Here is an 18,923-nt window from a genome sequence, read left to right as displayed (position 1 = left end):
CCTCCTCCACTCCCACAAGTGCCTTCAGAACATCATATGAAGTGTGGAGTACGAGTCAGTCCAGCTTTTACACAATAACAGCTTCATGAAAGAGTCCTTAAGAAAACTGTAGAAAGAAGGCCAGATTATTATTAGCAGTAGTAAGTATTGGTGAATACAGTAGCTATACGACTAACAGCAATTTAATTCTGCATATTTCCCTCCTCATCAGTTATCAGAAACACCGGCCTGTTCCAGAGGCAAACGGGGACACCAGCAATATTTTGGTTTCATCAAATCGCCCTCCTTATACTTCAGCCGAGAAGTTCAAAGTTTACTTTGTAGCCTTACCATGTCTGTCATTCATCTATTTTCAAATGCACTTAAAAAAGAATTTCCCTTGTGGTAATAAAAAATATAATGATCTAGGCCTCTCAACACATGCAGGGCTGCACATTGCTCGTAACACCGGCGAAATTAACAACGCATCTTTTCTTACCCACTGACTTGACAAATAGCAAATTCAACAACAAGAGTTAGACAAGCAAACAAATGATTGATTCTGAAATGCTATTAAAATAAATAATAATCCACTACTACCTTTCTGTAAAACTACATAGGTTTCTCAGTACAGTAAGTGGTATTACTATGTGAATTTTTGCGTTCCATTTCAGTCTAAATACAGCCCCAAACTGCCCCCCCCCCCAGTCTGGAAATCATTACAGAGAATAACACTTACATCAGTGCCTTTGCAGTATAGACCGTTAATAAACCAAACTCCCTGACCTCTAGAGGAGCCATACATTGGTTGATTCTTGTATAGAGGTCTGTCTGGCAGAAAAGTCCAATCTTTCTTATAACAAACACTAACTAGAAAAACAGCAGTCAAGACCTACTAGTACTAGAGGTACAGGGGGTTTACTCTGAGTTAGGAACAATGCTTCTGACTTACATGCCCCCATACCCCTGTAATGCCTTGCAGAGTAAGAGACAAGCATCGGTGCCTGTAAGGCAGATTAAATGTGTGATATCTTTCACTGAGACCTTTTCACTTTTTTTTATAATTGCTTTTCTACATTTTTGTTTGTTTTCTTTTATATATATAAATCTTCGTTACCATTTCTGTAATGTAAGATTCAACTGTAAAAAAGACCTGGGTCAGAGCTTGATTTCCCCGCAACAAATAAAGGTGAATTAAATAAGAATCACATTTTGGGTCTTGTAGCCGGATGACTGACAAACACCTGTTGTGATTCAACAAGGTTCCCGAGGGTACAGAATCTAATAAGTGACCCTGATAGGGTTGGATCTAGGGCACTCAGGTCAAACCAGGATCGGTGAAGACCTCTACATTGTGGTCATGAAAAGGGCTTGTCAAAAGAAGTACATGAGATCTCGGCCTTGCAGAACGTGGAGGGGTGTGGCCACTAACGTCAGTGGTCGGCTCGATAAGGGCTACATTACTAAACAACAGCTATTGGACAGACTTTCTGCTCTATATTACACACAATCTGCATATTTATATTTGATGTACAGTCTGTAGTATCTAAGGTGTAATTGAATAATGGCTCATGTTTTCTAAGTTTGATGTAGTGCCTAATAATATCAGTGTTTCCTGTTTCCTATCACCTGATCATCAGGTGTCAAGCTTCATGGGGGATGTAAATTCAAAATGTCTGACTCTCTGCATAAGATTGTTTTCTGAGACTAAGTTTACTAGTTTTCTGAGACTTTAGTCCATTATTTAGTTTGTGCAGCATATTGGTTGATATTGGTTGGTGATTTGTCCAGTTGGTAGATTTCTGCACGTGATCCAAATCAAAACCTTTCTTCCTCCAATTGTTTACCAACACCAGCCAGACAGCATGAACAATCTAGGGCAAGGAGGTAACCATCCACCCTTAAGCAGAGAATAGCAAAACAAACACCACTAAGCTATGCATTCAAATTAGTGTGTGTGTGTGTGTGTGTGTGAGGTGAATTGGGTCCATTAAGATGCCACAACCAGCAGTGAATGTCTGAGGTAGAGACTGGTCTGGACAGACGTGATCAGTGCATCTCATTGACCTTTTGCGCGTCTCTGAGAAAAACACTCTCATTAGTGAGGGGATTCAGGGCAGCTGCTGTCTGCTGGGCTGGGGGCTGTCTGCTGGGCTGGGGGCTGTCTGAGCACAGACACACTGCAGGGTTCCTCCAGTGTCACCCCCGTCTCCTCTCTTCAGACACCTCACCGGGTCCAATTATTGGGTCTGAAGCTCCTTTTGTCAAGAAGCGGCCTGGCTGGAGCAATGCAATCATTTTGCCATTTAATCGTGGCAAACGTTCCTCCATGGCGGTCAGCGATGGTGACATGAAAGTGTTGGGAAACACAGTGGTATGGATCATATTCACCAGAACACTGAAGTGTTTCTCTGTTTTTTGTTTGTTAATTACACTCACCTGGTGTCCCAGGTGTGAATTAGATTAGAAAGAGAGAATGCAAAACAGATGTGCTTGGTCCCTACCGGACCAGGTTTGCCCATCCCTGTCACACATTCAGTCGCAGATGCAGGTGAATGGAAGTTTTAGCACGAGTTCTCAGGACTGAACTGAAGCAATAGAAGACTAATTACCGTACCGACAGTATTTAGACACCTGAATGCCACTGTCATTGTAAAGTACAATTCCTTTTCTCAGTCATTAGCCACAGCCATTTGTTTCTTGCTGATGCCTTTCACCCTATAGGCAATGTTAAGTTACATCACCTCCAAATGAATGGCCTATTCTATTCGAAGTGCTCAGAAGTCATGTGTACCACTGGACTGAAGTGGCTCTCCCGGCTGTAAATGGCTTGATAATTACAGGCTGTAGAACCGTGGTTGACAGCCACTGGTGTACCACTAATGGAAAAAGGAAAAGGGGAGGGAGCTCGAGTGGCGCCACCATCTCAGGAACTGCATGGGATATTGCAGCGGCATCATTGTGACCAGGGTTTAATCTTGATTGTGGCGTAGCAGGGAATGGAAAGAGGTGAAAGGGTGAGAGTGCAGGGAGGTTTATCGCAAACTGAAAGGAAATGGACTGGCATAATGGAACATATGTATACTAGAGGTGTTTAGAAGTGATGTAGAGGGAGACAGGAGTGAGAAGTGTTTAAAGGGTGATGTAGAGGGAGACAGGAGTGAGAAGTGTCAAAGGGTGATGTAGAGGGAGACAGGAGTGAGAAGTGTCAAAGGGTGATGTAGAGGGAGACAGGAGTGAGAAGTGTCAAAGGGTGATGTAGAGGGAGACAGGAGTGAGAAGTGTCAAAGGGTGATGTAGAGGGAGACAGGAGTGAGAAGTGTCAAAGGGTGATGTAGAGGGAGACAGGAGTGAGAAGTGTTTAAAGGGTGATGTAGAGGGAAACAGGAGTGAGAAGTGTTTAAAGAGTGATGTAGAGGGAGACAGGAGTGAGAAGTGTTTAAAGAGTGATGTAGAGACAGACAGGAGTGAGAAGTGTTTAAAGAGTGATGTAGAGACAGACAGGAGTGAGAAGTGTTTAAAGAGTGATGTAGAGACAGACAAGAGTGAGAAGTGTTTAAAGAGTGATGTAGAGACAGACAGGAGAGAGAAGTGTTTAAAGAGTGATGTAGAGACAGACAGGAGTGAGAAGTGTTTAAAGAGTGATGTAGAGACAGACAGGAGTGAGAAGTGTTTAAAGAGTGATGTAGAGACAGACAGGAGTGAGAGGTAGAGTTGACACAGGAGAGAGATGTGTGAGATGGTAGATACGGGAACTTACGTTGTCCCCACTGTCCGCTGTTAGGGTTGAGGTAGTTGGGGTACAGTCCCTGGGGCTTATCCAACCGATTCAGAACCTTCCGGATATTCATGACCTTGGAGGAAGAATTGAGCAGAAATTAGTTTCCTTTCTCCCTGAGAATACCTCATCGCCTCCTCCTCTTCCAGCAGCACAGTAATGCACTTGAAACGGCCTTACTGCAGTGACAGTAGTTAAGGAAGGCATTAGGGAGAGAAAGGCACATGGCTCTTTGCAGGAATAAGGCATTTATCTGAGGAACCGGCGTTAACATGAACAGTAATGAATGATGAATACCGTAACCCCATCGGCAGGCTGCTGAGTGCCCTGTTTAGCTTGGCGCTAACGTAATGAAATGGCAAGGACATGCCGGGGCTCCCTGGCTCTCACCTTCTCTGCAAAGGCTGGATTCCCTGACAGCTTGGAGAGGTGCATGAACTCCAGGTGCAGGGTGCCGTACTCCGCCAGGATGCTGCTGCCCCCAGACGCCCACGGCCAGTTCCTCCCGATGCCACTGCGGACCCAGAAGACCACACTCTTGACTCAGCTACTTCAGAAGTTACCACAATGGAAGAACACTAAACGTGGTTCAAATGAACCACAGGCCAGTCCCCGGAATCACAGCAGGACAACGCTGCACTCGCATTGACCTCACCCAGGAAACATTCCCTAGAGAGATCACTTCTCTGCAAACCTCAGTCAAGTACAGCCAACAAGACTATATGACGCTGAATGCATCAAAACTGAGGCACTGATATCTCCATATAGTATTTTTGACTGAATTGTTTTGACACTACAGCCATCTATAAAGCTAGCTGGCTGTTAGTGCGTCTTAATTGCGAGAACTGCAATACATATTGTTTCGACACCAAGTATCACAATAATAAGGTACTGGTATTTAGATGTCATGCTAATATGAGGTGGTCGTCACGATGTCAAGTACGTGTCTGTTCGTATTATGTGCCTGGATGTCCGTGCTGCCTGACAAACAAACTCTAAACAGGGGTTTCCCCAGCTAAGATGGCAGACTTTCTGTCACCTTACTCTGCCAGGAACATGAACTTCCCTGGCAACCCAATGGAAGCAGTGCGTGTCAGTGAAGATTATAAAGACTAGCCTAATAGCCACGTGCTAGTTGGGCATTGATTCCCCCACAAATGGCTAATGTCCCTTTTGTTAGGAGAGCTATTATTCGAGGGACAGAGCATAGTTAGATTTTAGTCATTAACACACCAGACAGGCCAATACATTGGGGATGCTTTGGAAAATGTATTTTTAAACATTTGTACAACTAACTTGACCTTTCTCCCTGCCAAGAAGTGGGTTGAAGCTGTTTTCTGGATTTTGCAAAAGGACTGACAAAGCCTACAGCTTTGAATTCATTAGAGAATCAGTCTGGCAGTGAGGCAGACAGAAAAGCAGAAGCCAGACAGACAGGCAGGCAGGCAGACTTTGTCCATGTGTATTCATAAAGTCTTACTGTCCCGACCAATGTCCTCATTTCTAATGTTGGAATGATCTGTCACCGTGGTCAATGATCCAGGGCCTGCCCACCGTGTGGCACGCACGTACGCACGCACGTGCACTGAGAGCACCCGCAGCACGAGCGACTGGGAAGAGCCGAGAGAAAGAAAGAGGAGAAAGGAAAAGGGTGAGACGAGTGAGGGCGAGAGGAGAGGTAGATAAGTGCGGGGTGAGGTAGAGGAGTGAGGGGGAAACGAGAGAATTGTGGGTGGGCGAAGTGAGAGAGGAGTGATGAGGAGAAGAAGGGGGGGGGGGTAGCAGCCATAAGTACTCTGCCCTCAGCCTCTTTAAGTCTGGGTGGTCTGTAGAGGCCCATCCTAACAACCCCCTTCCTTCCTCACATGTTGTGCCAGAAGCACTTGTGTTGTGCGTGTCTGTTTGTTTCTAAGTGGCCGTGACTATTGAATTGTTTTGTCTGCATCAAGAGTGTGTGTATCCTGCTGGTAAGGGTGTTTATTTGTCAAGGGTGTGTGTGTGTGTGTGGAGGTGGGTCAGGGTGTGTGGTTGACTTGGTGGATCAGTCAACAGTCAGCAGTGAACCTACATCCTACATCCATCTAGGACCTTGAGGGAAGTGGATTCAGACACACCTGCCATCTACACTCAGTTTCCATTATGCTTCATACAATAAAGTACAGAGGGGCTGTAAGGCTGTGCTGTGGCCCGACACGATCTCCTCTCCAGTGATCTGGACACCTCCTACTGAGGGCCTCATATGGACCCCCTCCCCGGGGTTCTCCCCAGTAGGGCGCAGAACAGGGAGTCAGGGAGCCCTACCAAAACACAGCGCTCCAACCGGAGCTTCTCCATCACTCTACCTTTGACACCCTCTCTCTCACCTTCTCTCTCTCCCGCTCCAAGTTGAAACTTTTCACTAAATGAAACGATCCATCTCCCTCCACCTCCGCCTCAGTCCGTTCGATAGTGCTGCCTAGGGTCCGGGCTGCGTGGGCAGCCTGGATGGACTGCCGTCCAGCCCAGTGGCACGGAGCCATTCCTCTGACGGGAAAGAGATGCAGACGGGCACTGACAAATGCCCAGGTCTAAGTACATTACATGGTTGCCTGACATGGCCTTGAGAGAAGCCAAACAGGCTGCTGGACAACGAACAGCTGCTATGGGAAAAACTCCCCTCCACTCCAGTCAGGTATATGTTTTTGTATGGCAGCACCATGCATATGGAACAGATACGGAGACTCTGGCTCACTGCTTTCTGTTGTTAGCTCTTAGCTCCACACCGCAGCTCTCCTCCATCCCTCTTCCTGGCTCGAGGCGGGGGGGGGGAAACTATAGATCCGTAGTTAAGGCCTTAATTAAATTCTTTAAATCACACCAGACTTCCTTCTGTGTCCTGGGGGACAGAAGCGGCTGGGTGGGGTATGAGGTGGGGATAATTAAGGGAAACCAGCTCCAGTGTCTCCTCTGGTGAAGCCCTGAAGTCCTGAGAGGAGGAAGCCCGTCTGCTGTTGAGCTACTGCCTAAAGGGGGGCTCTCCATAAGACCAGATCCTCTGTTGAACAGCACCCACATGTTCAACATGAACAATGAACCTTATGAACAACATGCCACTTGTAGGACTACTGACAGAACTTTTTCAAACAGGTAGAGGAGACTACATAACTTTAAAATGTAAAATGAATAGAAGAGCTATTCATATTCATGGTAGCATTATATGTAGCATAATATAAATAACTAGCATATCTTCTAAACAAAATCTCTACGATACAAATTATTTTACAACTTGAGGTGAAATGGTTCGGATAAGAGAAGAAAAAAAAACTCTCCAACTATAGAAATATTGTAGTTAATTACTTGACTAAATATTATCTTGAAAATGCTGAAATATGTTATTAATCTAAATGGTTATAAATCCTCACAAAAACGTCAAATAAAAGCTGTCCAGGTTCTGTAAAGTTGGTCTACAGTCCCCGGTTCCATCCCATCGGAACAACAAGTATTTCAAATTCACCAGTCGTCTCACTTTCTCCACTCCTAATACATCAATATTTTGCCTTGGTATGTCTTGGGTCATTTTCTGCTCAATACCTTGTCCATGAGCCGTGTGGTGTTATACATGCGCTGTCTGGTCATGTGCCACTATGGTGATGTGTGTGTGTGTGTGTGTGTGTGTGTAGACCATGGGTCAGGCTCAGGGAGAGCTTACGTGGTATATGTTGTCCTGAGACATCATCTGCTTGTCTATAGATGGATCATGTGGTTTGTGGGAATGTGTGGCCTTTATCTAGAAAATGGTGGCGTAGCAGCTGAGACTTAAAGCTCGGGACAGCAACCGTCATTTGGACTGTGTCTGTGTGTCCTTGATTGCGTGGAAATCTGCCAGTATATTTCTGTGTGTGTGTGTGTGTGTGTCCTTGAGCTGTCCGTGAGTCCTGAAGCTCATTAGCGAGGCTAGGATTTATCCTGTCTCTCCTCAGTCCTCAGGCTACTACCCACAAACATTTGCAGGTCGGCTTCTGTCATGGAAAACATACCTCCAAAATGTTCCTCGCTTTCCAACAAGAGTAAATCTGGTTACCTAATATTGCTAGGTACAATATTTAACAGATCAGAGCCTAATGTAATCTCTCAACCCCTCCCTTTTGGCCAGAGGGACCAATCCTCTCACCATCACTTGAGCCCATCTTGGTGTCATTGTCTCAGGCCAGAGCTAAAACAGGCTGCTGTAATTCATTTGTTGAGGGAATGAACCGACCCTAGATGAAGCTGTGTGTCACTGTGAGGAGAACTTCAATGGTTCTATCTAATTGGGCCACTCTGAGTCGAAGCTTATTAATCAAATCACTTGCCTACATTCTCAGGATTGACTGCATGGCCTGAGAGTGAACCACACAAAGCAAATCTTCTAAAGATGCCATATTTCATGCCAAAAAAAAAGAAGACTTTAATTTTGTGTGATGACATCCGCTTTAACTAAAGTTCAATTAGATGGGAGAGTAATTTCCTGCTTGCCATTTTATCAGGGGGAAAGGGGAATTCTAAAAGACATACATCAAATGGAGCTATTATTCCCTGAGGAGGCAGACTAGTGTTTAATTATGATAGTTAATTCATCAGGCTTGGCATTGGGCCTTGCTGGCCCTGCTCTCTGGCCCCATAACAAATGCTCCATTGAAAAGCGGCGCAGTGCGGCTAACATGACGTCTGCTCTCCACGTTTGACGTTTAAAGCTGGGATCCGTCATTTCAACAGTAAGAAAGCAGCCTGTTGAGGGATGTTCAAGAGGAATGTAACTACCCTCCCATCCATTTAAATAACTATATGAATTTTTTGAGTCTATATAGTGCTTTTTTACATTAACTTTGATTACAAAAGTGGAAATTAAGTAATTTGACTAAGCATTAAAAGTTTAAGCATTACATTGTAATATGAAAATATAAGATAAACAAATAATAGATATAGATATGATACTAGATTTTAATATTTAGAAAATATTTAATTTAAAATATATTACATTTAATAAACTATTTAATGTTGTTGCCACATTTTATTAGCCCTAATTGTTTCATTTAAGCAACATCAGAGCCCAAACCATTCACAATGAATTAGGCTTACAGGAGGCCGACTGGGGTCTATCCAGATCAACAGAAAGTCTCTCTGCATTTCTTTGAATTCCAAAAGACTTCAAAATGTTAAAGCGGTTAATGCACCCGCCCAACCAATTACTTTTCTTCATGATTTCAACTACTTTATAACTATCTCTCAGTACCTGTCCAACACATCATCATTTGGTCAATAAATAAGCAATCTGCCAAGCACAAGGATATATGCGGAGTCTTATTTTTATTTCTGAGGTGTATTATTATTTTTGTTAGGATAAAGTAAAGTAGGTCCTTGTGTATAAAAATGAAAGGAAAAAATACATCCCGGATATGAAAAAAAAATCTGGCCATATTAAACTGGTTAAATTTAGAATGACAAGAACGTCACATTTACCATTTGCGTAGGCTTCAAATACAGCCTCAGTATTACTCATGAGGCTATTCTGATGGGAAAAGAATAATCTTGCATAACGAAGCCGGAAATCAATCACAGTTAACCTTTTAAAGAAACGGAACAAACGAATATGTATGCCAGCGTGTTTCTGAACGACAAGATGCACAGCAAGGATCAGTCGTTTCAAAACAGAATCTGTGCAGTCACTAGCATCATAAGGAGCGGAGTGAGGGGGTTGAAGGCCATTACCCTTTGTGCTGCTTCTCGCCACCCCACTGGCCAGAGTGAATAACAAAATGACTCACACCGCAGTGGCCTTCCATTCAATTTGACTCGGTGTTCCTTATAGGGAGAAACCTAGTAAATAATCATTCATTTTCATGTCAGTGGCTAGGATTGCAAGAAACCTGGCTTGGAGATTCCTGAAATCATGAGGGAATTAGAATAGAACCATACAATGACATTGTGCTATGTACGAGAACGCAGAAAACACACAACGTTGTGCCCCTGACCAAGCAACATGTTACGCACACACACCTCTAACCATTTCCCAGTTAATTGAATTTAGGCAGGTTAAGTCAAGTTAAACTAATGTCAGGCTTCGGCTGCAATGAAAATGTGACCCCCCCCCCAAACATTTTTTTTAATCTCTCATATGGTCCCAATGAAAAGGAACAGGAAGGGGTGGCAAGAAGAGATAAGCTGGAGGAAATGGGTTCAGAGGAAACATTTCAGCGTTGGACTGAGGGCCGAATTCATCGGGGCAGCTCCCTGCCAGTCCGGGGGTTAGTGAAGAGTGGAGGGAAGCCGGAAGACACAACGAACAGATAGAAAGTGGGAAGTGTTATGTCAGCTTGGTCAGCACGACAAAGAAGAGCGCACACAGCTGTCCCACCTAAGAGCTAGCATTAATAATGAAAGAAACGTCCGATGTTGATTCAAGAGAAAGTTCTCCATTGTACCGGGGACTGTACAATGTCACCGACGAGTCCTACAAAGTCCATTTTGTAGGACTCGGCTCTCACTTGATACCAGAGGAACTACTGGTGACAGCAAAGATGTGGTGCATTTCCCACAGAAATCATAAATCACATGTGGCCTCTTGATTTGCCTTTAAATTCATAAACTAACTCATGAAAGGAACGCGGACCTTCAGACTGATGTGTCTCATGATTTGTCACCCCGTGCACAGTTCCTCTGCCTTTCATATCACGATGCTTATGCAGGCTCTCTGTGTGTCTTCACCAATCAGGATCATGGAAATTGCAGGCCATGCAGGACGGCCACAGCCCCAATTGCTTAAGGCCACTTCACATTTTCTTCCAGTGTACTATTTCTTAATCAAGCGTGATAAAACATCACTTTTGACAGGCCCAAGCAAAAACTCGGAGCAGCCTACAAACAAATATTAGAAATATGACATGCTGCATTCTTACTACTGTACTATGACTGTATTAGTATACACAGGAATACAGGACTACATGAATCAAACCTGTATACAGCAAGCTCAGCCCTGTGAGTTCAATTAATCAATCTGGTTGCTTTCAGGGTCTACGACAGACCCCTTGTTATTTTTAAAAAAACTGACAAGGTTGTGGAAGTGTGACACTGTTTTCTGCCCATGGCCCTGAGTAAAAAAAAAAAAAAAACCTATGTGACCTGATAAGAATATATAGAATATTCATTGCCTATGGGTTAAATACACTGCATTTCAATGTACTGTACTTGTACTGTTCAATTACAAAATTGAATCTTATAATCTAACCTAAAAGGTCCAGAGTTTTACTTGGTTAAGTTACCCAATCAAGAAAAACTACAGACATCTGTCTTTTTTGACAGGGCTCAGAAACAGCTCTGGTACCTGAGGTGCACCATTCTGAGTTACACAATGATAGACCTGTTTGTAGGGTTAAAGGTGCACTCCACTCACATTAACGCCATCTCAAATGTTTTTTCCAGCAACTACAAAAAAAGACAACCTGGCAAACAAATAATTGTTTTTCAAAAACAGATTAAAAAACAGAGTGCAGTGCATTACATGTCACAAAGGGCCCACAGGAGCATTTCAATGGAGTGATAATAACTGGAGTGCACCTTTAAAGGAATGGACAGTCCAAAGGGTTTGAAGGGATGAAACTTCAGTGGGAGGGGGCTAGACTATAAGAACATGAAAGGGTTCCAAATGGGTATTACACTGTCCCCATAGGGGAGCCCTTTATGGTTCCTGGAAGAACCACTTTGGTTCCAAGTTATATCCTTTTGGATTCCATATTAACTCCTCAGTAAGAAAGAGACAGAATCAGAAGAATATTTTCAGTGCAGGATTTTAGGTTCTAAATAGTTATTTTATGTTTACAGTAAACTGAAGGCCTCTTCTGATGCTGTCTGTCTGTTTGGTACACCTACAGCAGACACCTGATGATCTCCCAATCCTCTCTAAACCTTATTACAGTGCAAATGTCATTGGCAGGCTCACACTGTTCAGCGAGAACAAATACTCTCACCAAAATAAAAATAAAAAGTTTTATCAAGGATTGTGTATATTTGTAATTGCTCTGAGGTTTCAAATGAATGACTTCAGTGGATTATAAACTGTATCATAAAAGTAATTGTCTTCCCTTTGAATTTCAACAAAGGAGAAAATAACAGATCCAAAGGTTCCAACAGGAATAATTAAGAAGTGTTTGATTCAATGTAAAGGAATCTAGTCATGAAGCACAAATATTTTACCACTACCTCCTTGATAAAAAGTTTAATTACATTCAGTTGTGTTACTTAGAAGTAAAAACACAATCCTTTATGTTTCAATCTGCTAATTAATTCAAAACCCTCTGGATATATATATATCCATCAAGAAGGATGAATGTAGAGGCCAACAAACAAACACGCAGAGTACAGAAGACATGAATCTGGTCCGTTTCTATGACTTGCGCTGGACTCTTGTTACCTGGCCGGTCATAGGAGAACCATCAGGCGTCTGTCACCAATGACCAGAGGGACCAGAGGGACCTCTCAACAATATAGCCATGCACTAGGATGAATCAGTGAGCTCCCAGCCGCTTTCACTGTCTATTAACAACAATGAATGGCTTCAGCGAACGCTCAAAGACAGCTACGCAATAGGCCATTTCATGGTCACAGTGATGCACACAGTCAGGTTCAACTGGAGGTCCACAAAAGGGAGGCTGACAGAGGAAAAGAAGAATAAAAGTAGCGGACTATGGATCGGGAGAAAAAGGGTAGACAGAATAAAAGAGAAAAAAAGGAGAGAGAGGGCGTGTTTTCACAAAGCTCCCACGGGTTGCCAGCCGGGCTTTATCTGGGCCAAGGTTGTGGCCGGCTGCTCAGAGTAATTAAAATCAATTGTTTATGTATGCTCCCATCAGCCCTGGTTCCTTCCATCCTTAATACGCTGGATGTGCATAGCGCAGAAGTAGCCTGAAAGCCTCCGTATCAGGCCCGCCTCCTCATTAAAAACACTAATAGGGTGAACGTTCACCGTGTCACTCTGCTCTGCATGACCAGGGCTTCACTATCTACCTCAGCAGACTACCGCAATTAACGTCAGAATCTGAGGTGAGCTCACTCTTCTGAGCGGACCGATGATGTTCGAGCGGGGGTTTAGAAATTCCGTAGGTTTCATCTGTGTTGAAAAGGGCTGGAAATATCCTTTCCCCGATATGCGGCTTTTGAAAACCTATTTAACTGTTTAACACAAAGGGTCTGAGCTAATTGCAACACTTGTGTGTTTGTCGAGGTGTCAGGGATCTTGTTTCTGTTTAAGACCAAACGGCTGTCAGACAACCAGGACGTAAACTAGGATATAAATATTGACATCCCGTCAGTGTTAAGGTGAGACTGAACACACTGACTATTTTTTTGTTTCACTCATTAAAAGGGGTGGTTCAAAGAGTTGTACGTCTTTTCCGCCATTCAGTTCCCTTGACTTAAACTCTTGGGAATGATATTCTAAAACCTTCAAAGTCACTTGGCTCAAACATCAGTGTTCTCTGAGTGGAAAAGGAGAAAACTGCCTGTGTCTGTATGACTTCCTGTCGGCACAGAACAGTAATGACCCTACTGAAAGGAGCTTGTCTCTCAGATAGAGGATGAGGGTCACAGGATGTCCTTTGGATCTTTTCCAAGACGGCAAAAGCAAAGTACCTGGGTGCAGGGCAGTGAATTTGATGGTTTTGCTTCATGACCAGTTTCTGGTTTGGAGAATTTCTTTATCAAAGAGTTCAGGATTTCGGTTGTCAAGTGTCATAGTTTGGCAGCTATAGTATTTACACTGTATATTTCATCTCTCCAATAAGCATGTGATGGAATAGTATAAAAGTTCAAACATTTATGAAAAATCTATATTGGCATGTTTCCCTTTACTTGATGGAGAAGGTGGGAAGTTTAGCATTACACCCTGACTAAACCAGTTACAGGTGAGGAGCTATCATTGTGCCCAAGATGATATTCTGTCTCCACCAGACAAGTAAAAAACATAGATAACTCGCTGTTGCTGTCCTTTTTACATTAAATACACAGTCTGTATATTTTGCTAGATCTTTGTAAAATGTTGACTCAAGAGTCATTAAAAATATTTGTGATTCTCTACTCTAAGGATTAAACCACAGACAACATGGAGGCAAGATGGTGTTTAATTAGTTTGACTAATCTCTGCTTGTTTTTTAATGCCCCATGTGGGTTAGTATGCTTGGTAAAACCAATGAGTAATAGGGAGAGGTAGAAGGCAGCACATCAAGTGCCTCAAATTAAACAAAGTTCACTTTTAGCACCTGGCAATGTTAATGGCACAGCCAATAAGAGGATTCACCATCAGAATGCCAGCTTGAAAAACACATGAGGCTGCTGGGCTTGGTTGGTGGCCATTAGGCCTATGGTGCGTTTTTGAGTATAGTTTAGGCATGCATTTTTTAATTTTTTTATGTTTGTCACCATACACTCTAAAAATAAAAGGTTCTTGGAGTACCCTTGACTTTGAAACTGTTGAAACGGTGGAACCCCTATAAGTTCTCAAGTAAAAATGTCAAATGTTCTTTTAAAAAATCTATTTATACTTTGTTACTAAAACAACCATATGAACAACCTACCCTTTCAAAAATCTATTCCAAAAGGTTTTTCAAATGGTTCTTAAAGGAACCTTCAGACCCCAAGACATGGCAGGTGTAGCAAAAACAGCTACTGACTTCACAACATACAGGAGAAAACAGTTTACACTCCAAAACTTCCCAGAAGGACTCCTTTAAGGCTTAACAAGCATCAGCAAAATAAATCAATGAGAAACAGAGCGAAGGGGGCCAGCCAGACATAACGTCCAACAAGGAAATGAGTCACAAACTAACCAAGAGGATTTTGACAGCACACAGCGTCGGCCTTGTTAGCCGTTACGCTAATGAGAGGGAATGAGTGGGAGGGCTAACCTGTCTCTGCTAACCTGTCTCCGGCTGACAAACATCACTGCTAACTGACAATGTATGGAGGTGCTGGCTACTGCTACGGACCTGTTCTTGTAGTCTAGAGACGGGAAACAGATTATGCCAGCTCTGCATTAACTTGCATTCTCTGGCAAACCTATTCCCTTTTCCCATATCAAAAAGCAATCCAGTTTACTCGCTTCTATGCTTCAGCATCTCCATATCAGAAATTACATCAGCGTTTAGGTCTGCTGAGCTCTGAGCCAACCCAGTTATGGTTCAATGGCGCGGGTAAATTCTCAATTGCCACCAATCTGTTGAGGTCCCTGGGGGCCCCTGGGTGGGTGAGGGCCAGACGTAGGCGGGCCCTCACCCACCCCGCATGGCCATCTCCATGACAACCAGGATTTTAATTAATATCTGACAAACTGGGCTGTGGTCTAGCCAGGGAAATATCTGAGCAATGTATTCATGTGGTCCCCCCACAATTTAATGGGGATAGTGCTTGACTTGAGCCATTCAGTGAAATGACACAAGATATCTTTCAACCTCCTTGCTGTGTGTAGGTATGTGAGAGAAGATAACGTAAAACATCTAAAGGTAAGAAACATATGTTCAGCGTCTGTGGTATTTGTTGGTGAGTGACCCATGATCCCCCCTGACGTCTCTCTCTGCTCTTGGATTTGCTTTGAGCAGGAAGTTTGTGTGCGAGGGTGGTGTATAAATAAGGACTGAGGAGGTGGAGCACGCTACACAGCCTGCAGCCTACAGGACATAACAGAGAACCTGTATCTTCACATGGCTGAGCAAAGCCACTAGCACCCCATTCCCCTGTCCCCCTGTCCACCTCCCCCTTTCCCTCTTTTTCCTCTCGTCTTTCAATTTCAAGGCCTGCCGCTGCTTTTACACACCGGGAATTTCCAAACCTAATACAAATCCCCCAAAAGGATTGTCCCTGCAGAGTAGCTGCTGACCTTCTGTTGTCCAGGCTCCATTCTGACTTGTTTTGAGGATCGTGGGCGGCTAACCTTGCCCCCCCCCAGGGGGCTACGACAAGGGCCAGGGCAGCAACCGAGGTAGCGAGTGGAACAAGATGTCCAGGAGGAGGGACAATCCAAGAAAAACTGTCACTTCAGATTTGTTATCTGGGCCAGTATTATCTTACCCTAACTCTTGACCTTGTCAGGCCGGTATTGTTCTGAAAAAGTTTCCTCTTGGAGCAGGAAAGTAGCCTTTTCAGCCCTGGGTGCTGTAGTAAATATGCTGAGCAGGGGCCATTCAGAGTAGGATGGAGACAGAATAAGAATCTAGAGGCAGGCTGGGATTACGTGAGGGCATAGTTATACAAATAGGCTGAAGTATGTCAAGGTCCAAAGTGCTGGCAAAAAAAAAAGGACTTATTAATGACAGAGCCTTGAACATCTATACACAAACATCATTCCTCAATTCTGTCAGCAAGGGGAATGGAATAAACCAAGCCGAGGCCCGCTTCGCCAAAGTACTGTGCTTTTATGTGCCAGCCACAATGCAATCAAATCACAGTGGAGAACATTTCAAAGCGGTGGAGAGACAGAAGTATTTGCAATAGTCTGTCTAGTTAACGCAACCGGAGGAAACAAGAGGGAGGGTGGGTGAGGGGAACCTTTAAAGGCTTTTGGTCTTTACCCCTGTGAACACAGCAGAGTGAGTGAGCGGGTTCTTCAAGGTGCTCAGCAGACGTGTTCGATTTTGTCAAGGTCAAGGTAATGACCTGTTCTGATTTCTGACGAGTGGCGCTTCAGTACAGGGAACAGCGAGTGATATAAAATAATGATCTGAGGCTGTGAGCAGACTGGGTGGATCTGGTCCGACAGACGGGTGCAGTGTGAGCACAACTCACCTCTTCAGGTTTAGGAGGGCCCACGGGATGCCTGTCGGGGTTTTAAATGCAGGCAACAGCTTCTCCCCCAGTTCTATGGCCTTCTTCCTGAACACCTGCCAAACAGAGACAGAAAAGGGAGGCGCGTCAGGAAAAACAACGTCTCCCTGTCCTTTTCTAAATCCTGTCGGATTCCTGAGGGAACAGGAGCGGGGCCCTGATGGCCAAAGGGCTCTTCCTGTCACGCGGACCTTTTATCTCCCATGCAGCATAGCCCTACTTCCTGTTTTCTCCCTCCAGCGGCCTGAGCCAATCAGATATGGGCAGAGGACGTCTGAGGTCTTCCTACACACCCCGCACGGCCTCTGGCCCCTCCCTTCGTCTCACCATCCAGGCCTCCCCCCCCCCCCCGCCGGGGTATCTATCAACCCCTTCAGATCACATCAGAGACGGCAAAATGTCACCAGTGCTTTACAATATCTCATAAAACGACGCTAACACACAATGACAGGGGGATATGGAAGGCACACACACACACACACACACACACACACTTCCATTCTTTGTTTAGTCCTGAAATTATTCCATACTGTAGGAATACTAATGTAGAATAAATACATTCCCTATGAAGGCTCTGGAGGTCGGCGATGCCGCAGTCAATAATTTGAATGTTATTCAGATACTCTGGCTCTCCGGATAAGTGCTCAGGGTGCGACAAAACACAGCATAAGAGAGTGCTGCATGTATGAATGTAGCTGCTGGATGGGGGAGCCAATGTAACAAACAGAAAGCTGCAGACATCTCCGTGTTCTTATCATTTTAGCAGTGAAATCCTGTTCCTGTACAACAGGGTTGGGCAAACAGGTTAGACCTTTATGGGGTAATAGCTGGTGGGCATCAAGCATAATACCAGCACAATGAATACCCTGTGTGCTGCAAATTGAACCAAATGTTAAACACACATCAGTTGTATATAATCAATTCAATGACAGCGACAACGTTTTACGTAATTACACTAACAAGCCCGATAAAAAAAATAAAGACATTTTTACTTCAGTTCATTGGATGGAGAAAATGTGTTCGCAATGAAGATAAAATGCTAAGTTTCAGAGAAGAATGGACACAGAATTTTGCACTCTCACAATATCTCTAGAAAGTCCAATCACAGTGTCTTTTTGCAACAGAACAGATTAATGTTATTTGTATGTAGACATCCTTAATCAGTGAATCGTGGGAGCCTACCTTGCACAGTCATCTTTACAGCCCCAACCGAAATATAAGACGGATACTCTGTTTATTGCTTAATTTAACCAGAATTATTACGAGATTACATGCTCTTCCCATAAAGAGGCTTGGATTGAAATGTCTCTTCATTTCAGAAAAGAGAATAGCAGTCTGTTTTGCCTCCTGGGATCCAGAAAGCCATAGCGCTGCTTCAGAAAATCCAAGGGACGAGACAAAAACATAACACACTTCAGAGACTTGTTTAGAGCAGGTATTTTAAAGCTTTTCTCTATGGTAAGGCATCACCCTCAGCATTGTTATAAAACCAGGATCCTTTATTCATTTAATAATAAAGGAATTAAGTTAACCACAGGTAAAATAGCCCCATCCACTGTCAGTCTCTGATAACACAATTCATGTTGCTACATGTTACAGAACTACAAAGCTTACTGCGGACTTCAAGATCCAGAACTATAAAGCCAATACAGAACGATCCAGAACTATAAAGCCATGTTTCAGAACTTAAAAGCTGTCTCCTGCTTTAGGTTTCTAGCTCAACATAGTGGTTTGCTGTTTGCCTTATTGATCAGCACACTCTCCCTCTCTGTTCCAGCATTAAAATGCAACTTTCTCATTATTCAGGTGGGCAACCTTCCTTCTTCGCCGAAATAGATTTTGCAAAATGTCTGCATCACGACTCCATGTTTTATTTGTCGTTTAAAATACAGTGTCGTAGAATTACTGTCAGGTCAGATTGGGTTAGCTGTCCGCCTGTTGCTAGCCCCAGCTGTACTGGTTCTATTGAGCTGTCAAGGCTGGCCCGGAGCGGCTGTGAAGAACAGCATTGTGAGAGCAGGGAGAATTCCTCTTGGATATGCAGAGACGTCGCCAACTGGCATCAATCAGGGGTGTCAGTGGAGACCTTTGCCATGCAGCATCATACTAACCCAAATGATGTGAAAAGATTTTCTCTCTTTTATGAAGTTGTAAAATGGCATACGCCAGATAATGAAGGAGAAAGGGTAGGAGCCATAAAGAATGGTCCCCTTGGGTACCAGCAGCTCAATAAGGAATACGTCTCACCACCAAACGCCTGCACAATAAGCGAGGACGTGAAGGAAACTCCAACTGGTCGCCCTGTTGACAGACAGCACAATTTGGTCTGGTAAAAGGCATT

General features: G+C 43.8%; 1 protein-coding gene across 1 annotated transcript in view; it reads right to left on the bottom strand.

The window, feature by feature from the left end:
- The window catches only part of man1a1 (mannosidase, alpha, class 1A, member 1), a 131,761-nt gene that overhangs the window by 15,868 nt on the left and 96,970 nt on the right, over positions 1–18,923 (bottom strand). The window contains exons 5-7 of the mRNA XM_029114503.2: positions 16,544–16,638; positions 4,148–4,271; positions 3,740–3,833 (exon numbers count right to left, since the gene is read on the bottom strand). Coding sequence (XP_028970336.1) covers positions 3,740–3,833; positions 4,148–4,271; positions 16,544–16,638 — 313 coding nt within the window. The remainder of the gene's footprint in view (positions 1–3,739; positions 3,834–4,147; positions 4,272–16,543; positions 16,639–18,923) is intronic.

The sequence above is a fragment of the Esox lucius genome, chromosome 18 (assembly GCF_011004845.1).
Source record: "Esox lucius isolate fEsoLuc1 chromosome 18, fEsoLuc1.pri, whole genome shotgun sequence".
In the NCBI taxonomy this organism is placed as follows: Eukaryota; Metazoa; Chordata; class Actinopteri; order Esociformes; family Esocidae; genus Esox; species Esox lucius.
Note: the sequence above shows the minus strand (reverse complement) of the source record. Positions and strands in the feature narration are given on the sequence as shown.